Below are 14,518 nucleotides of genomic sequence, written 5' to 3' on the forward strand. Positions count from 1 at the left end.
TCTGCTATACCTACTGGCTTCCACTCTCCAAAAAATGATTCTTTATCCACTGTCTTCATTTACCAGCATTTATGTGGTCACCTGTAATGGTATCCTTCTCCCACACTACTTCTCTCAGGACTTTGAAAGAACAGGAACTGAAGGTTTCTGAGATCTTGTTTTCAAAACTTTATTGACTCCTTCCAGGGATCAACATTCTGTTTCTATTGTATTTTTTAAAGTTAAACTAATGAGTTAACTTTTTAAAATACATTTAAGTTTTTATTTAACAGCTGCATTCTTTGATGTTGTACCTTTTAACTGCACCCAATATTCTTAACAATTTTGGGGCAGGAGAGAATGGAGTCTAACACTGATAGGAGGAATGGCATAAGATACGGTTAGATGTTTTCCCACAGAATCATATTCTTGACAACATACTTAGCTTTTCATTATCCACCATATATCTATAGTATTTATCAATGTTTTATTGAATTGCCCTCCAAAATCGTAAAACATAGGACTATACAGTTATTCCACAGTAGCTGAACTTTTCCTATACAAACTCATTATCTGAACTCAAATTGAATAGATATGGATACATTTTTAGATCACTCTCTCACCATCCGAACTCTTGCTGCTTGCTGTCTGGACATCAGTATGTTAGTAGATTCAGGTAACAGGGAACCTCCCCCTGTCAAAACTCTAAGAATTCAGAAATGAATAGATTTGAATATTGTGGGGTTCTTATATAGAATTAAACATTCAGCCTAAACAAACTTACATGCAGAAATGCATATTGCCACAGTCATTTAGTTAAACATACTTAAAATATGGATTAAGAGGTGGTGCAAGGATGCAAGTATTTATCTAGTAGAAACAGCTATCTATAGCCTTTCCAACCTTTGCTGTAAAATTCTATATACGATAAATTGGACATGTACGTTCTAATTTCTGAGCACTAAAATGTTACTTTGATCTGTAATATTTTATTGTTCCAAACCTTTATTTTAACTTTATCATACCTGCAAAGAATCTTTTAAAGGGTCTGCTGTAGCCTGAAGAGACTGGGGTTGTGTTTTGGCAAAAGTCTGATAGTCTTCTCACTCAGGTCTCCCATAACATGATATGGTCATTTCTTTCCAGGATCTCGTCCTCCGTCATGCAGGTTCAAAAAAAACAATCTTACTAGTATACTAAAAGAGATAAACATACAAGGGAGTATTTCTTGCTAACTAATTTCTCAAAGAGATTGATACATAAACTTATACATAAATTCATTAGTTATGTATATAAATATTATCCAACAAACTGGATATGCATGTTCATGCATTGGAACATTTTCTGTTATTTACTCTGTGAGGGAAATCAGATTGTAGTATGAAGGATGAATAAGGGAGGTGGTTAAAAGAAGAAACAAGACATGCACATTCCTTGAACGCGGGCAAGCACTACCACCAATGTTGTCCTTTAATAGTCTTTTTCTTCGCACATGTAGCTGGCGACCGATTTGCTCTTCGTTTGGCTTTTGCATCTTTATACATGAGCACACGTACATAATATTCATAAATGTTAAATATGCTCACGTGCATGACTTATTTTTTTATTGAAGTATAGTCAGTTTATAATGTGTCAATTTCTGGTGTGCAGCATAATGTTTCAGTCATACATACACATACATATATTCGTTTTCATATTCTTTTTCATTATAGGTTACCACAAGATATTGAATATAGTTCCCTATGCTGTACAAAGGAAACCTGTTGTTTGCATGACTTTTAATAGTCTTCTTTTCCCCTTTAAAACAGCCTAATCTGTTCAGTTTTTTCTCTACAAATACACATAAGTGCTTCCTTTCCTTCTTTTTTTTTGCCACTACAAACAATGTTGCATTAAATATTCTTCATAAACACACGTTTACTGGTGATTTTATTTCTAGGGGGTAGGTTCCCAGTAGTGGGATTGCTGGTCAATACATTACAGATTTTAGATATTTCCATATTGCTTTATTTTATTTTATTTTTTTTGAAAAATCAGAACACTTGACATCACCAGGGTAATTTTTTCTCTACATACCCACTAATAACAGGTTTTACAGTTCTTTCGATTTTTTTTCAGTTTTAACTGTCAAAACGAATGCCCTGTTGTTGTTTTAATTTGAATTTCTCTGACTATCAGTATTTTGCTTGATCATTTGGATGTGCTCTTCTCTGAATTGCCTGTTCATATTCGCCCATTTTTAAATTATCTTTTTCTTGTCTAATTCAACTTCTGATGCTGTGTAGAAGTTATACATTCTTGTTAACATTCTTGCTCCCTTCCAATCCAGTCACAGTATACCAGCCAGATTGATCTTTTTAAAGTATAACTTGGATTATGTTTGTCTTCTCCTTAAAGTCCTGCAGTCACTTTTATTAGCACTTAGAATTAAATCAGATTTCTTAAATTTCCCATGAGGCACATCATCTGGCCCATGCTTGCATCTCCTACCTTATACCACTCTCCCATCACTCCTTATGATTACAGTTCCTTAATCCTTCCAAGCTCTTTCCTTCTTCAGGTACTTTATGCTGCCTCTTGCCTCTGTCTAGAATACTTTACTTATCATGTGATAAGTCCTGCTTTGATACTGTTTGAACTAATATTCCCCAAAAGAACCAGTGAGAAATTGATGCTTCCTCTAATTTTTTTCTGAATGACCTTTTCCTTGATCTCTTAGCTCTTAGGATAATCTGTACTTAAATGTTTGTTTACTTTTTTAAAAATTAGTCATCTACCATACTAATCTACTTAAGGACAGAAACAGTGTCAGTTTTGTTCCCCAATCTGTGCCCAGTAGCCACTGCACCTAATACGCATTCAGCTGGATGAATGGTTACTGCTTCAGGTTTAACCACACTTGTTTTTATTGATCCATCTTATTTTGCCCAGGAATCACCATCTTTCTCCAGGCTGACTTTGTATGTCTCTTCTCTGTGTATTGTTTTACAGTTTAATTCTTGTGGACCACCTCACTCTTGTTCCTTCATGCTTTATTCATTCTCTTAAAATGAGGATTAACATTAAAGTAAACCCTAACATGAAACATTGATTTGTGGATTTTCTAACTTAAATTACTACTTTTATGAGTTTTCATTTAAGTAAATTTTCTTGAAACATAATAGATGTGTTTCTCTGATTATTTTGAAAACATTTTTGGGGGGAAATGAAAATTGATTAATTAATTGAAAAGATACGGTTTGATTTTTGGGGTGATTGCTTTCCTTTGTTTCCCTTTAATCAATTAGCACTATAACTAATTCCTAAATATCATTCATGTAAAGATCACTTTCATTCTGAAAAGTATTCCTCCTCCTAATGTCCATTATGTCTTATATGTTAAAATGGGATTTTATTACTTTAAACATTTTAGATGACTTAATATATAATATATATGCCAAACCAGAAGAGAAAAGAAGAGAATGTTCAGAAAAAAGTAGAAGGTTAATGATTGATGCAGTAAGAAACAAAAGTTAGAAGGAAGGAGTGGAGTGACATATTGAAGAACTTTATGTCACAGAATTAGAAAAGACTATCATATTTAGATGCATCATAGTGAAAGAAAATAATACTGAATTATGAAAGCATGCTCCCTTCCTTTGAAAAGTGATACATTTAGAGCATACCATCAATAAAAAGGACTTTTTCATTTAAAATCAGTGTGGTAGCAAACCAAGTAGGTTTTCTCTCACAGATACTGCTTGTGCATTTTAATTAGCAAGTACTATGGTAGGTACCACGTTCAGTTCCTACACTAGAACATTCCTCGTGGGATGTAAGCAGTTAACTAGAAGCCCTGGAATCCCAGCTCCTTTAAAATACTTCAGAATATTTCCTTCTAGTACACATCATTGATATTTAAGGAATTTATGTTCATAGAATTATTTTGTGCTCTTTTAGGAGATTAATTCTGATCAGGTTGCCCAGGGCAACATCAGCAGTGACCGAGGAAAGAAAAGAACAGTAACAGCAGCTGGTGCAGAGAATATCCAACAAAAACCAGATGAGAAAGTAGATGAATCAGGACCACCTGCCCCTTCAAAACCCAGGAGAGGACGTCGACCCAAGTCTGAATCTCAGGGCAATGCAACCAAAAATGATGATATAAATAAACCTCTTAGCAAGGGAAGAAAGAGAGCTGCAGTCAGTCAGGAAAGCCCTGGAGGTTTGGAAGCAGGTAATGCCAAAGCACCCAAACTGCAAGACATAGCCAAAAAGGCAGCACCAGCAGAGAGACAAATTGACTTACAAAGGTAATGTATGCCATTCTTTCTGAACTTTGAATTTAGACATTTTGTTTTATTCCTAGTATGTGCCAGTCATCCCCAAACACCTAGGCATTTGGAAGTGAAAACTGCCCTAGGTTTTCCTGAGTGAGTTATGATGGCATTTGTTTTTTTCTCATAAACTTCAGGACAACAATTTGAAGAGAGATCTTTTTTCCTTTGGTTAATTTTTAATTAAGATACAGTATCTTGATATTTCTATTTCTAAGCATGGATAATACTATCTTTGCTTGGTGTCCTTCACATAGTTACATGGGGTTTACTTAATATAAAGAAAGGGCTACCTTTTGGCTACAAAGGTCCTGGAATGGAAAAGATAGAAGTCATGACAAGTGAACAAGTATATCCTGTTCTTTAACTCTTCTTGTTGCTGTTCATCTTAATATAAGTCTACAGCTTAACTCTCCCCCAACCTCACCAGTAAAATGGCCTCGAGCTGCTCATCTTGATCGTGTTTGAGATGGGATTTCAGGCTTTCCGTACTGTAACAGTGATGCTCCAATTGGAGGGCTAGGAATTGCCTCCTTTCATACTTGGCCTACAGTTAGAAGTTAGCCCTACCCTCCTTCTTTCTCCTTGTATACGTAATACCTAATTCGTCTTCCCCCAAATTAGATTGTAAGTATCTAAGTTCCTCCTAGGAAAGAGCCAGCTCTGATCATGTTAGGATACCCCACCATCCTGCTTCAGTATTTTTATAAAATACAGTGTTGCTAAGGCATACATGTTTGCAACTACATTTTTAAAAATTACTATTTATGATCCTGAAGTTCGGGGCTATTAAATTTTCTTATATTTTAAGTGTCTCTGATTACCTTATACAACATCTCATGGCAGCTGATCCAGGACCAAACCTGACTAAGTAATGGGTGTTTCTTCTACTTATTTATTTCTAGTTTTATGGACTAAAAGTATAGTAAGAAAAGCCAGTATTGGGGACAAATTTATTATTTTTCTCTGCAAATCTGGACCTTTGAGCTGAAACAACATATTGAACCTTGGCCTCCTTTTCTTCATCAGTAAGACAGTATGGTAATACCTTTCTCAAAGGATTGTTCTAAAAATTAAATTGATCATTAAAGATAAAGCACTTAACAAAGTGCCTTGCACAGAATAAATTCTCAGTAATTAGTTTAACTATTGTTTTGCATTTTAGTTGCTTTACCCCTTAAATATACTTTTAGTTATTCAGAAGCTGAACAGTTTCATGGGAGATTGCCAGAATTCCCTAAAAGGTTTCTAGAATTCTAGCCATTCCTCACCCACACAAAATAGATCATCACACCCAGGCCACCTGACCTTACTTCTCATGAACTGTCTTTTTGCCATCTAACCAAAATATCCAGGTACTTACTTGGATCCTGAAAAACATTTTCAGTGAGTAACCAGACCTTGTCTCTGAAATTGTGCGTTGTAACACTCACTGCTCTCCTTTTAGTTACACAATATGCCCCAACAGCATTAAACCAACCAGGAGAAATGGCTTACATGCCAGAGCCTGGTTTTGATTAAAAATGGCTTTGGGCCTTCTTAAAAGATACCTTATAAGTCTTAAGTATGCCAGTAGTAGATAAGTAGGTAGTGTATTATCCAAAATACAGAATTCTGTGATGATTTTATATACTCAGTGAAGTTAGATTGTTAAATTAGGTGTTCTTGAGAACATTTTGCATACATACTTCAGAAACTTCTGATTGAATTATTGACTACTAATTAATGGCTAACAAAACATAGAAGTATAGTCTGAAATTTTCTCCCAAGTTTCCTTTTGTCTTTTCCATGTTTCCCTGGATCTACTATACAACTGCCTTTAAATTCTACCATTCTAACTTAGGCCTGAAATCCTGATGAACTTATTCAGCAAAACTTCATTTATCCCAGGAAGTCGGTATTGCTCATGATATCCTCTTTTTTTGAATTGAATTTGAATTTTATAGGCACATCAGTATTGCTCTTTGTGATTCTCATTTGTTCTTCTAACAAATACCAGTTAGAGTGCCAGCACCGTGCTGGGTGTTAGCAGTACAAAAGTATCCAAAACAGACAGGTTCTTGCCCTCAAAGAGTGCACTTCCCCAGCTTGTCAGTTCCAGAAGAAAGCAGAAAATGTTCACTTTAGGTCTGTTGATACAGTAAAAGTATAATTTTTTTTAAATTATAACATAAAACAATGAAATTCTGACACATGTTACAGTATAAGTGGACCTTAAGGACATTGTGCTAAGTGAAATAATCCAGACCCAAAAGGACAAATACTATATGATTCCTCTTATATGAGTTACCAGAGCAGTCAAATTAAATTCAAAGAGACAGAACAAGGTGGTTGCCAGGAACAGGAGGAAGAGGGAATAGGTGTTACTATTTAATAGGTATAGAGTTTCAGTTTGGGAAGATGAAAATATTCTAAAGATGAGTGGCAGTGATTGTACAACTGTGCGAATGTAATTAATGCCACTGAACTGTGTACTTAAAAGTGATTAAAATGGTGGAGGAGGGTGTAGCTCAGGTGGTAGAGTACATGCTTAGCATGCACAAAAGGTCCTGGGTTCAATCCCCAGTACCTCCTCTAAAAATAAGTAAATAATTAAACCTAATTAACTCCCCACCAAAAAAAAAAAAAGATTCTTAAAAAGTGATTAAAGTGGTAAACTTTATGTTACATAGACTTTATTACCTTAAGAAATTGCTACATAAGAATAATAATAGCTAGCAATAATATAGTGCTTATTAGGAGCCAGAACTATTTTAAGCTTTTTATTAACCTATTAAATGCTTAAAACATCTTTCCATGAGTAAGTACTTTCATCATCCCTAGTTTATAAAGAGGAGGAATTACAGGAATAGAGGGTCCATGTAGCTTTTGGTTCTTTTGTTTATGTAAATAGTGGAGGCAGGATTAAAACCAGGCAACGTCACTCTGAAGTCTGTAACCAAAATACTACATTGTACTCTTAAGGTGAAATTAAGCCTTAATTCTAAAGGTACTATATCTGCACTCAAAACTAGTTTAACAGAGGATACTTTGAAAATACTTACTTGCATGTTTTACGTAGCTGGTGTAGCTTATATATGTGATAGTTTCCATAAAGTAGGACATACTTGCATAATTTTTATAATTATTACATAAGAAGCTAGTTTATTTTAAGTGATCATAGGTTGAACAAAACAGAACAACTGTAGTCATATTTTTAACCTATTTCAGAGTTCATGCAAACAGAAGCCCCTGCATTTTAGCTTCAGAGAGGGAAAAACAGTGAGATCAGATGTTCTTGAATGTGGCCAGCTCAAACGAAGCACCTAATGCTAAGAATATTGTCAGACTGGTGAAAATTAGGTAGCATAATACATGGGATATTTGGCATGGTGCTTAGCATATATATTAGTAGAAATAATAATGATAATAGGGAAAGGTTGCTGAATGTCTGTTTGCCGTGCCAACAATCATTATGTAGCGAGTACAACCCTGTGTAAGAGATGAGGAGGTTAGACCTGAAAAGATTACTTTCTCAGGCCACCTGACTGGTGCTACACAGAGCAGGGCTTTGAATCCAGGTGAGTCCCTTATTAACTGCCTCACTGTACTGCTAACAGTGGCAGCTGCACTTACGTTTCTCCTCTAAACTATGAATATTCAGAAAATTATTACTTACTTGTTTTCCTCTTAATGTATAAAAGGAGATTTTACAGTGTGTAGTAACCACCAAGCAATGAAATAGACACACTAATAGAAATTCCTTGTTTGTGACTCAGCTGTTTTAACTGTCCTTCAACTTGAGAAATGTTGAATGGTCAAAATCCTGAAGGTGCCAGCTTTATTATTATTTCATGAGAAACTTCTAGCTTTCACCTTCATACAAGATTCTAAACATACTTCTCAGTGGGGAGAGCATGGCTCACATGGTAGAGCGCATGCTTAGCATGCATGAGGTCTGGGTTCAATCCCCAGCACCTCCATTAAAGAAAAAATAATATATCTAGTTACCTTCCCACACACACAATAAATAAATAAACATACTTCTCATTAACAGGTGTTACCTGTGATTGATTTGACATCTCACGTGTATTTTCCTGAGACCTGGTGAGGATCAGATACAGGCTGAACAATTCTGAATATAGAGCTAATTTAACATCTTGAATCATCCTGTTAAGGTTATCATTACAGTTTCAACCATCTAATTAGTAAAAGAAGAGAGTTGCCAAAGCTGAGAGCCATCAAACACGTAAACACGTATTTCTGAGCTAAGGATGAATCCAGAGTAATAGGCTTGGCTCACCTACTGCCCTGGCAACTTTTAGCATAGCCTGAGGTCCTTGCATTGTGGAACCACATCTGGATCTGGATCACTGCGCTAAAGTAGTTTACCCCTGGTTTTAAGCTTGAATGCTAGCCTTTGAGAAATAAGGCCTAGCTCCCTTGTGCTTCTCTTTGGCCCTGTTTTCCAACTCCAGATGCTACTTCCTCAGTCTTTTCCTTTACCTTGCTACCTTACCTTTCCTTTACCTATTCTTCACACATTTTACTTGCTTAATTTCTCACTTCCCAGATGATCAATTCCTGCTCTGGTCACAACACTCCCCCCATTAACATCTGAAAAGAACCTGACCTCACCCTAACCTTCACTCTATGTGCAAGTTTCTCCTCCAGGCAGTTAGTCTACACTGTATGCTGGCACCACATGCAGAAAACTCACCCAGTTCTATTACTTGGTATATATACTATTATCAAAAGTATGATTATTTAAATTTTATTATTAAATTATTAATGAAAACCACTTTTGAGGCCTTAGTATATGCCAGTGCCGAGCCCTCTGGAATTTCTCTTATCAGGTCCTCTTACTGACAACATTAGGTAAATAGTAATTGTTTTTAGTAAGACTCCTACTTACATAATTTATTTACTAATTCAAGATAGTTTATTCCACCAAAACAAGGATACTGTGCCCAGAAATTTACTGGAATAGATTTTATTTCTTAATCTGGAAGTTGATACATTTTAACTTGTAAACTTAACCGTAGAATTTTTAGATCCCTTTGGATTTTTGCAGTAAATGTACACTTGTTTTTCCTTTGTTTTTGAACTGTTATTCAAATGGCAAACAATTCCAAACATTTTGCATTGAAAATGTGTTTTTGTAAGTCTGCTAATTTTTAAGTATGTTTTGCTTACCCTTGAGGCCAAATTCTTCCCTGAAAAAGAAATTATCAATAGACATCAGTCCTTAAACTTGGGACTTATGGGGAACCTGTGGATTTAAGGAAATTATCTGTAGAATAATATAGTTTTCCCATCTTTGGATTAATGTGTTTTGCTTAGCATACTTAGTATGGGAGTATTCAGAAATCTCGGAATTTATATTTTTCTTAAGCAAAGAATTTACTGTTTTTCTATGCTCATTTGTATATTGAGAAAGTTTCCTCACGTCACGTGTAATTTTAAGGTTTTCATATCTTAAAATTAAAGTATCCCCTAAGTGTGTTTTCTCATGTATTAAACAACCATATATTAGTCTGATACTATTCAGTAACAAGTGAATTTTTATCAAAATAATATGAAATTTTTCAGAAGCCAAGTGCTCGGAAGTGATGGCGATTCACTTTGGGACATAGAATCAAGTCCAGAAAATTCTTCCAGTGATCTGGATCGTTTTAAAGTCTGTGAGAACAGCCAGGAAGATACTGAGGACTCAGAGCTAGTAAAGGGAAGCTTCCTGAAGGTGCAGCAGGCAGCTTATAGAGGATTGTTTGATATCGTATTATTAAACTTGTTCTGTATAACAAATTAATAGTCTCTGTAAGGATCTTAATCACTTAGCTTCTCTCTTACTTTTAGCATTGTTATCTTTATAAAAGGTATATGTAATGTTGGGGTTTGGGAATATAAGCAAACAACACCCTTATCTTTCTCTCCCAAGTTTGGAATTGTTGAAAAGGAGATGCAATCTTAATAGTGATATGGCTGATTAAAAATGTGAAATGACATAGGCAAGGTAACTACTGATGCCTTGCCCCTAAATTGAACAACCAGGCAGACCAGAACACACCTTTTGGGGGCAAAAGAGAACGAAAAAAAGAAAGAAACCAAAGCCCGGCATGCTGTTTTTCCCTCCCCTACCGCTTCACCTATTAGATGGGTCTTCCTCCTCCCATACAGCAGTAGGAGGTGGGGAGAAGAGGAAGAGACCATACCTCACGCCCTCATGCTTCCAGAGATGAGGATTTTCCCTCTCTACTAGAGAAATGGGACTAGTGGGGAATTCCTCTAACTTCTTAACAGAATTAAGCTAAATTTTCCTCCTTGTTTTTTCAGTATACTAAAGAACAGAACTTATTCTGCTTATAAATTCATTTTGCCATAATGTCTAGTAATTTTTCTACTATAATATCAGTTTGAATGTATTAATAAAAAATTATTTCAAATAAATAGCTTTTACTATTTTATTGTTGTAATAAGCAAATTGAGCATTGGGTAGCAACAGCAGTTAATGGTGAAAATAATAACTTCGTCATTGGCATTTTGTTTTTATATAGTTTACAAAAAGATTCCTAAACCAAGTAGTCTCAGATGAAAAATTAAAATTTTTCAGATTTTTGTAACTATAGAAATAATTTGGGTTTTGTCTGTTTTCCTGTTTATATCTTTTCTAACATTGCTTTCTTCTACTCCTATCCTCAAGGTAAAAAGAAAATTCATGTGCAAAGGGAGAAAATGAAGGCCAAACAGAAGCAGGCTCTAGCTTCTGCAAAAACTTGGATTCAAAATGACCCGGAACAGAAAATGAAGTTAATTTCAGAACACACACTTTCTGCCTTGAAAACTGAAAAAAGCTATTACTTCCTTTTTTCACATGACCACAAGTCTTTGATGGAAATGTACAGCAGAAACTCTTGAGAGAGGCTAAAAGCAACTCTATTGTACCCTCCCCCAGACTTTTCTTATGAAAAGTCAATAATTAAGCAAATTGCTTAACACTTGGTTCCAGTTCCTGCATATCTGGAGTTTAAAGGCATATTACACCATTAATTTCCATGCTGCAGTCTTTATTTTAAAGAAAATAACAGGATGTCCTTACACTGACAATGAAAATTCATCAGTTTTAGAGCCAGGAATTTCCCGTGTTACACAAGAAAAAAATTGAAGTCTACTGAATTAATTTTTTAGAAGAAAAGAGATCAGATTAAATATTTCTTTGTTTTCCTTTTGGAAACTTTTATGTATAATTCTTTCTGCCTGCCTACTTTTCTGCAAAAATGAGATGTACAGATTTCAGTTCCCTGCTATGAAAAGTGATGTGGTGGCAATTTTATAAATGTTGCTTTCTGATTTTTATCAGAGTGAGAAAATAATTAAAAATTATTATTGATTTCATATCACTTCATATTTTGATTTCCCCTCCATTTTAGTTTAATATAATTTTGCAATAAATGTACATATTGTTTGTTTCATAAAGCATATCACTTTAAAAATGGTTTTTACTCCTGTGATTATGTTGGAATGTTTGGAATTTTAAAGGAGTAAAGACTGTCCAGCATTTGGTTTTATAATGTTTGTCACCAGATTTTTATTGATGTAAAAAAAAAGTCAATTTTTTAAAATAGTTGGACTTTGGCAGCTTTGTAAGGAAAGTTGGAGGTGTTTAGGATTGCTGTCAGTGAGCAGCATTGTGCTGTTGGGAAATAAGTGTTTTGCTTTTTGTCTGCCAACCTGGGTTCCGTTTTTATGTTTATTTTAGAAGACAACTGTTGCATCAATAAATTGTTCCTTGGCATTGTTCAGCATAGGTAATGTGTGCACTTTTTGTGTACACGTATTCATTCATATTTAAGTTAAGTTTTTTGCATAAAATAAATGCTTCTAGATGTCATATGGTAGTCTTTTTTAATCTTTTTATCATATTATGTTCTCTTATGAAATTTTTTATGTGAAAGGGCTAGTCATAAACAAAGAACATGATTACAGTCAACTCTCCATTATCTATATAAAATAGTGACTATGCCTCTGGTTTTGGATTTTGCAGTAGTCATAAACTTAAAATAATGAAGGCATACCATAGAGCTAATTTAGGAGGAACTTGAGATTGGTCCTGTCTCACACCCAGAGTCATCACCTGCCCCCATACTCCACTTAAAGCCCTGCCCCAAAGCCCTACCTGAATGTGTTTGGTGTCCTTGCTCACATCTAGCGTGGGTTCGAGGACAAAAATATTTGTGTTATAACTTGATCTTGACAAGCTGTAGTCTACCTGCGATGTAAAACAAACAGTGAACGTGAACTGTGTCAAAAAAGGGTTATGTTAAATGTCAAGTTGCTGGTAGTAAATGTCACTTATGTTCTCATAGATAATCAAGAGTTGGCTGTATATTGACTGAATGAAAGATGGGTAATTCTTTTAAATATGCATATACACACACTTAGTTATCAGATGAGGGTTAGGGAACAATGGATACCAGTGATAGAAAACAGTATCTTTTACAAGGGCAGAAAAAGCTCTACTCTTCCTTATTGCCTCTTCATAACCCTGTAGAAAGAAAGTATAAAATAATGCCTCCAACATGCTGAAAAAGAGTATCTATGCATAAGCATCAGAGAAGTCCCTCAAGCAATCAGTGGGCATGTTCTAATCAGATTTTGAAGTTCTCTTAGCATCAGACAACTTGATTCTTAAGGCCATCAATCTGCCACCAATATAAAGCACACTGGTAAGGACCTTCCATCTCTCTTATCTCCTTGACTAATTACTCAGCATCGCAGCTGACTAGATTACCTAGTATGAACACATACTTAACATAACGTTAACAGACCATTTGCCTCAGTTATGGCTGATCAGATTTTTGCAGGAGAGGAGTTAACTAAAAGATCTGGTCCACATACATATGGAAATGGCCCACCCCTAATTTTTTTTAATATGAAGCAAGTGTCTGGCACTAAGGGAAGGGAGAGTAGGATGATGAAAGATTGAGCTGATGAAGGAGGGACTTGTTTTAAGGGAAATTTGTCATTTTTCCTTTGAAAAAGGAAAAAGTAAAGTCCCTTAGGAATTTGGTATTCACATCTCAGAGAAATACAACACAAAGTGCAGACTTATATTTGAGAATTAATGTTAACCCTTTGTGTCTAGTTTGAAGCTTCCTGTATTTGTCTAAAACTACAAGCCAGAATTTTGTATCTCCTTTGATAAAAAGTGTGTATAATGTAAAGTAGTTTTGCATATTCTTGTGCTGCACATGGGCTGAATTTTTAAAATTTTTTAAAGACTTGAAGCAGAACCTTGTAATTTGTGTAAATGACAAGTGTAAAATCCTACCATAAAATGCTAAAAATATGCATTGTTTCAAATAAAACCAAGAATGCAGCATTATATAGTAGTGTGGAGCCCTGAATATTTATGTACCCCCGCACCCCGGTATGTCACAAGCTGATAAAACATCTTTGCATATTTTCTGTTTAGATTCTGGAGTCAGTCTGCATATCTTCATAAGGATTCAAATGCCACCTTCAAACTTCCTGACTGCTACTCTGATCTGACTTCTAGCAACTGAGGGAGAACATTAAATAGATAAACTCTGATGGACATTTGAGAAACTTGAGAAGGTTTTTAATCTAAGAATTTAAAAGTGGCCTTTCATTTATACTATCCATTGATACATCTATTTTTTGCAAATTCTGGACATGTACATTTAGGTCAAAAACTAGCTGATGGAGAGCAAGCAGATTACATAAATGTACCTGGAATAAGAGGTGAACAGAATGAGAAGAGAAACTCATGCCTGGTTCTGTATTTTACCCTCAGTGGGATTATCACTCCACCCTTGGATCCTTGTCCAGACTTTGTCTTCAGTATTCACATGACTAACTCAGTAGAAACCACTGGTGACCAACAAGTCTAGCAGTCTGACGACAAGCTTTGCAGCCTGCCTAAATAATAATGATGGCTTTGTCTACAAGAAGTTAAAAGTTAGCTACAAGTCAGCAACAGTGTAAAACAACGGAAATGAGTGTACATAAAACACTTCCTCAGCCTGTAAACCGGAGCTTCGAGTTTTCATCCCCCTAAGAGTAATAACCACATATTTCACTTTGTGTCTTATTTCAAAGTCCAACAGGAACATGCACAAGGAACCGTTTCTAAGGAACCTGGGCCAGGCTGGTGATCAGGACTTCAGCTTTGGGGTATTTCTCAAATAACTTTCTTTTTAATTAATGATTCCAACTTAAGG

General features: G+C 35.3%; 1 protein-coding gene across 3 annotated transcripts in view; it reads left to right on the forward strand.

The window, feature by feature from the left end:
• PDS5A (PDS5 cohesin associated factor A) overlaps positions 1–13,659 on the forward strand; it is a 119,608-nt gene extending 105,949 nt beyond the window's left edge. For 2 of the 3 annotated variants that reach the window (XM_072944791.1, XM_072944798.1), the window contains exons 32-34: positions 3,919–4,271; positions 9,867–10,017; positions 10,978–13,659. In XM_072944791.1, the coding sequence (XP_072800892.1) occupies positions 3,919–4,271; positions 9,867–10,017; positions 10,978–11,013 (540 nt within the window). In that variant the 3' untranslated portion in view covers positions 11,014–13,659. The remainder of the gene's footprint in view (positions 1–3,918; positions 4,272–9,866; positions 10,018–10,977) is intronic. The other variant, XM_072944803.1, reaches the window with a different exon arrangement.
• The last annotated feature ends 859 nt before the right edge of the window (positions 13,660–14,518 follow it).

This window comes from Vicugna pacos, chromosome 2, assembly GCF_048564905.1.
Source record: "Vicugna pacos chromosome 2, VicPac4, whole genome shotgun sequence".
Lineage (NCBI taxonomy): Eukaryota > Metazoa > Chordata > Mammalia > Artiodactyla > Camelidae > Vicugna > Vicugna pacos.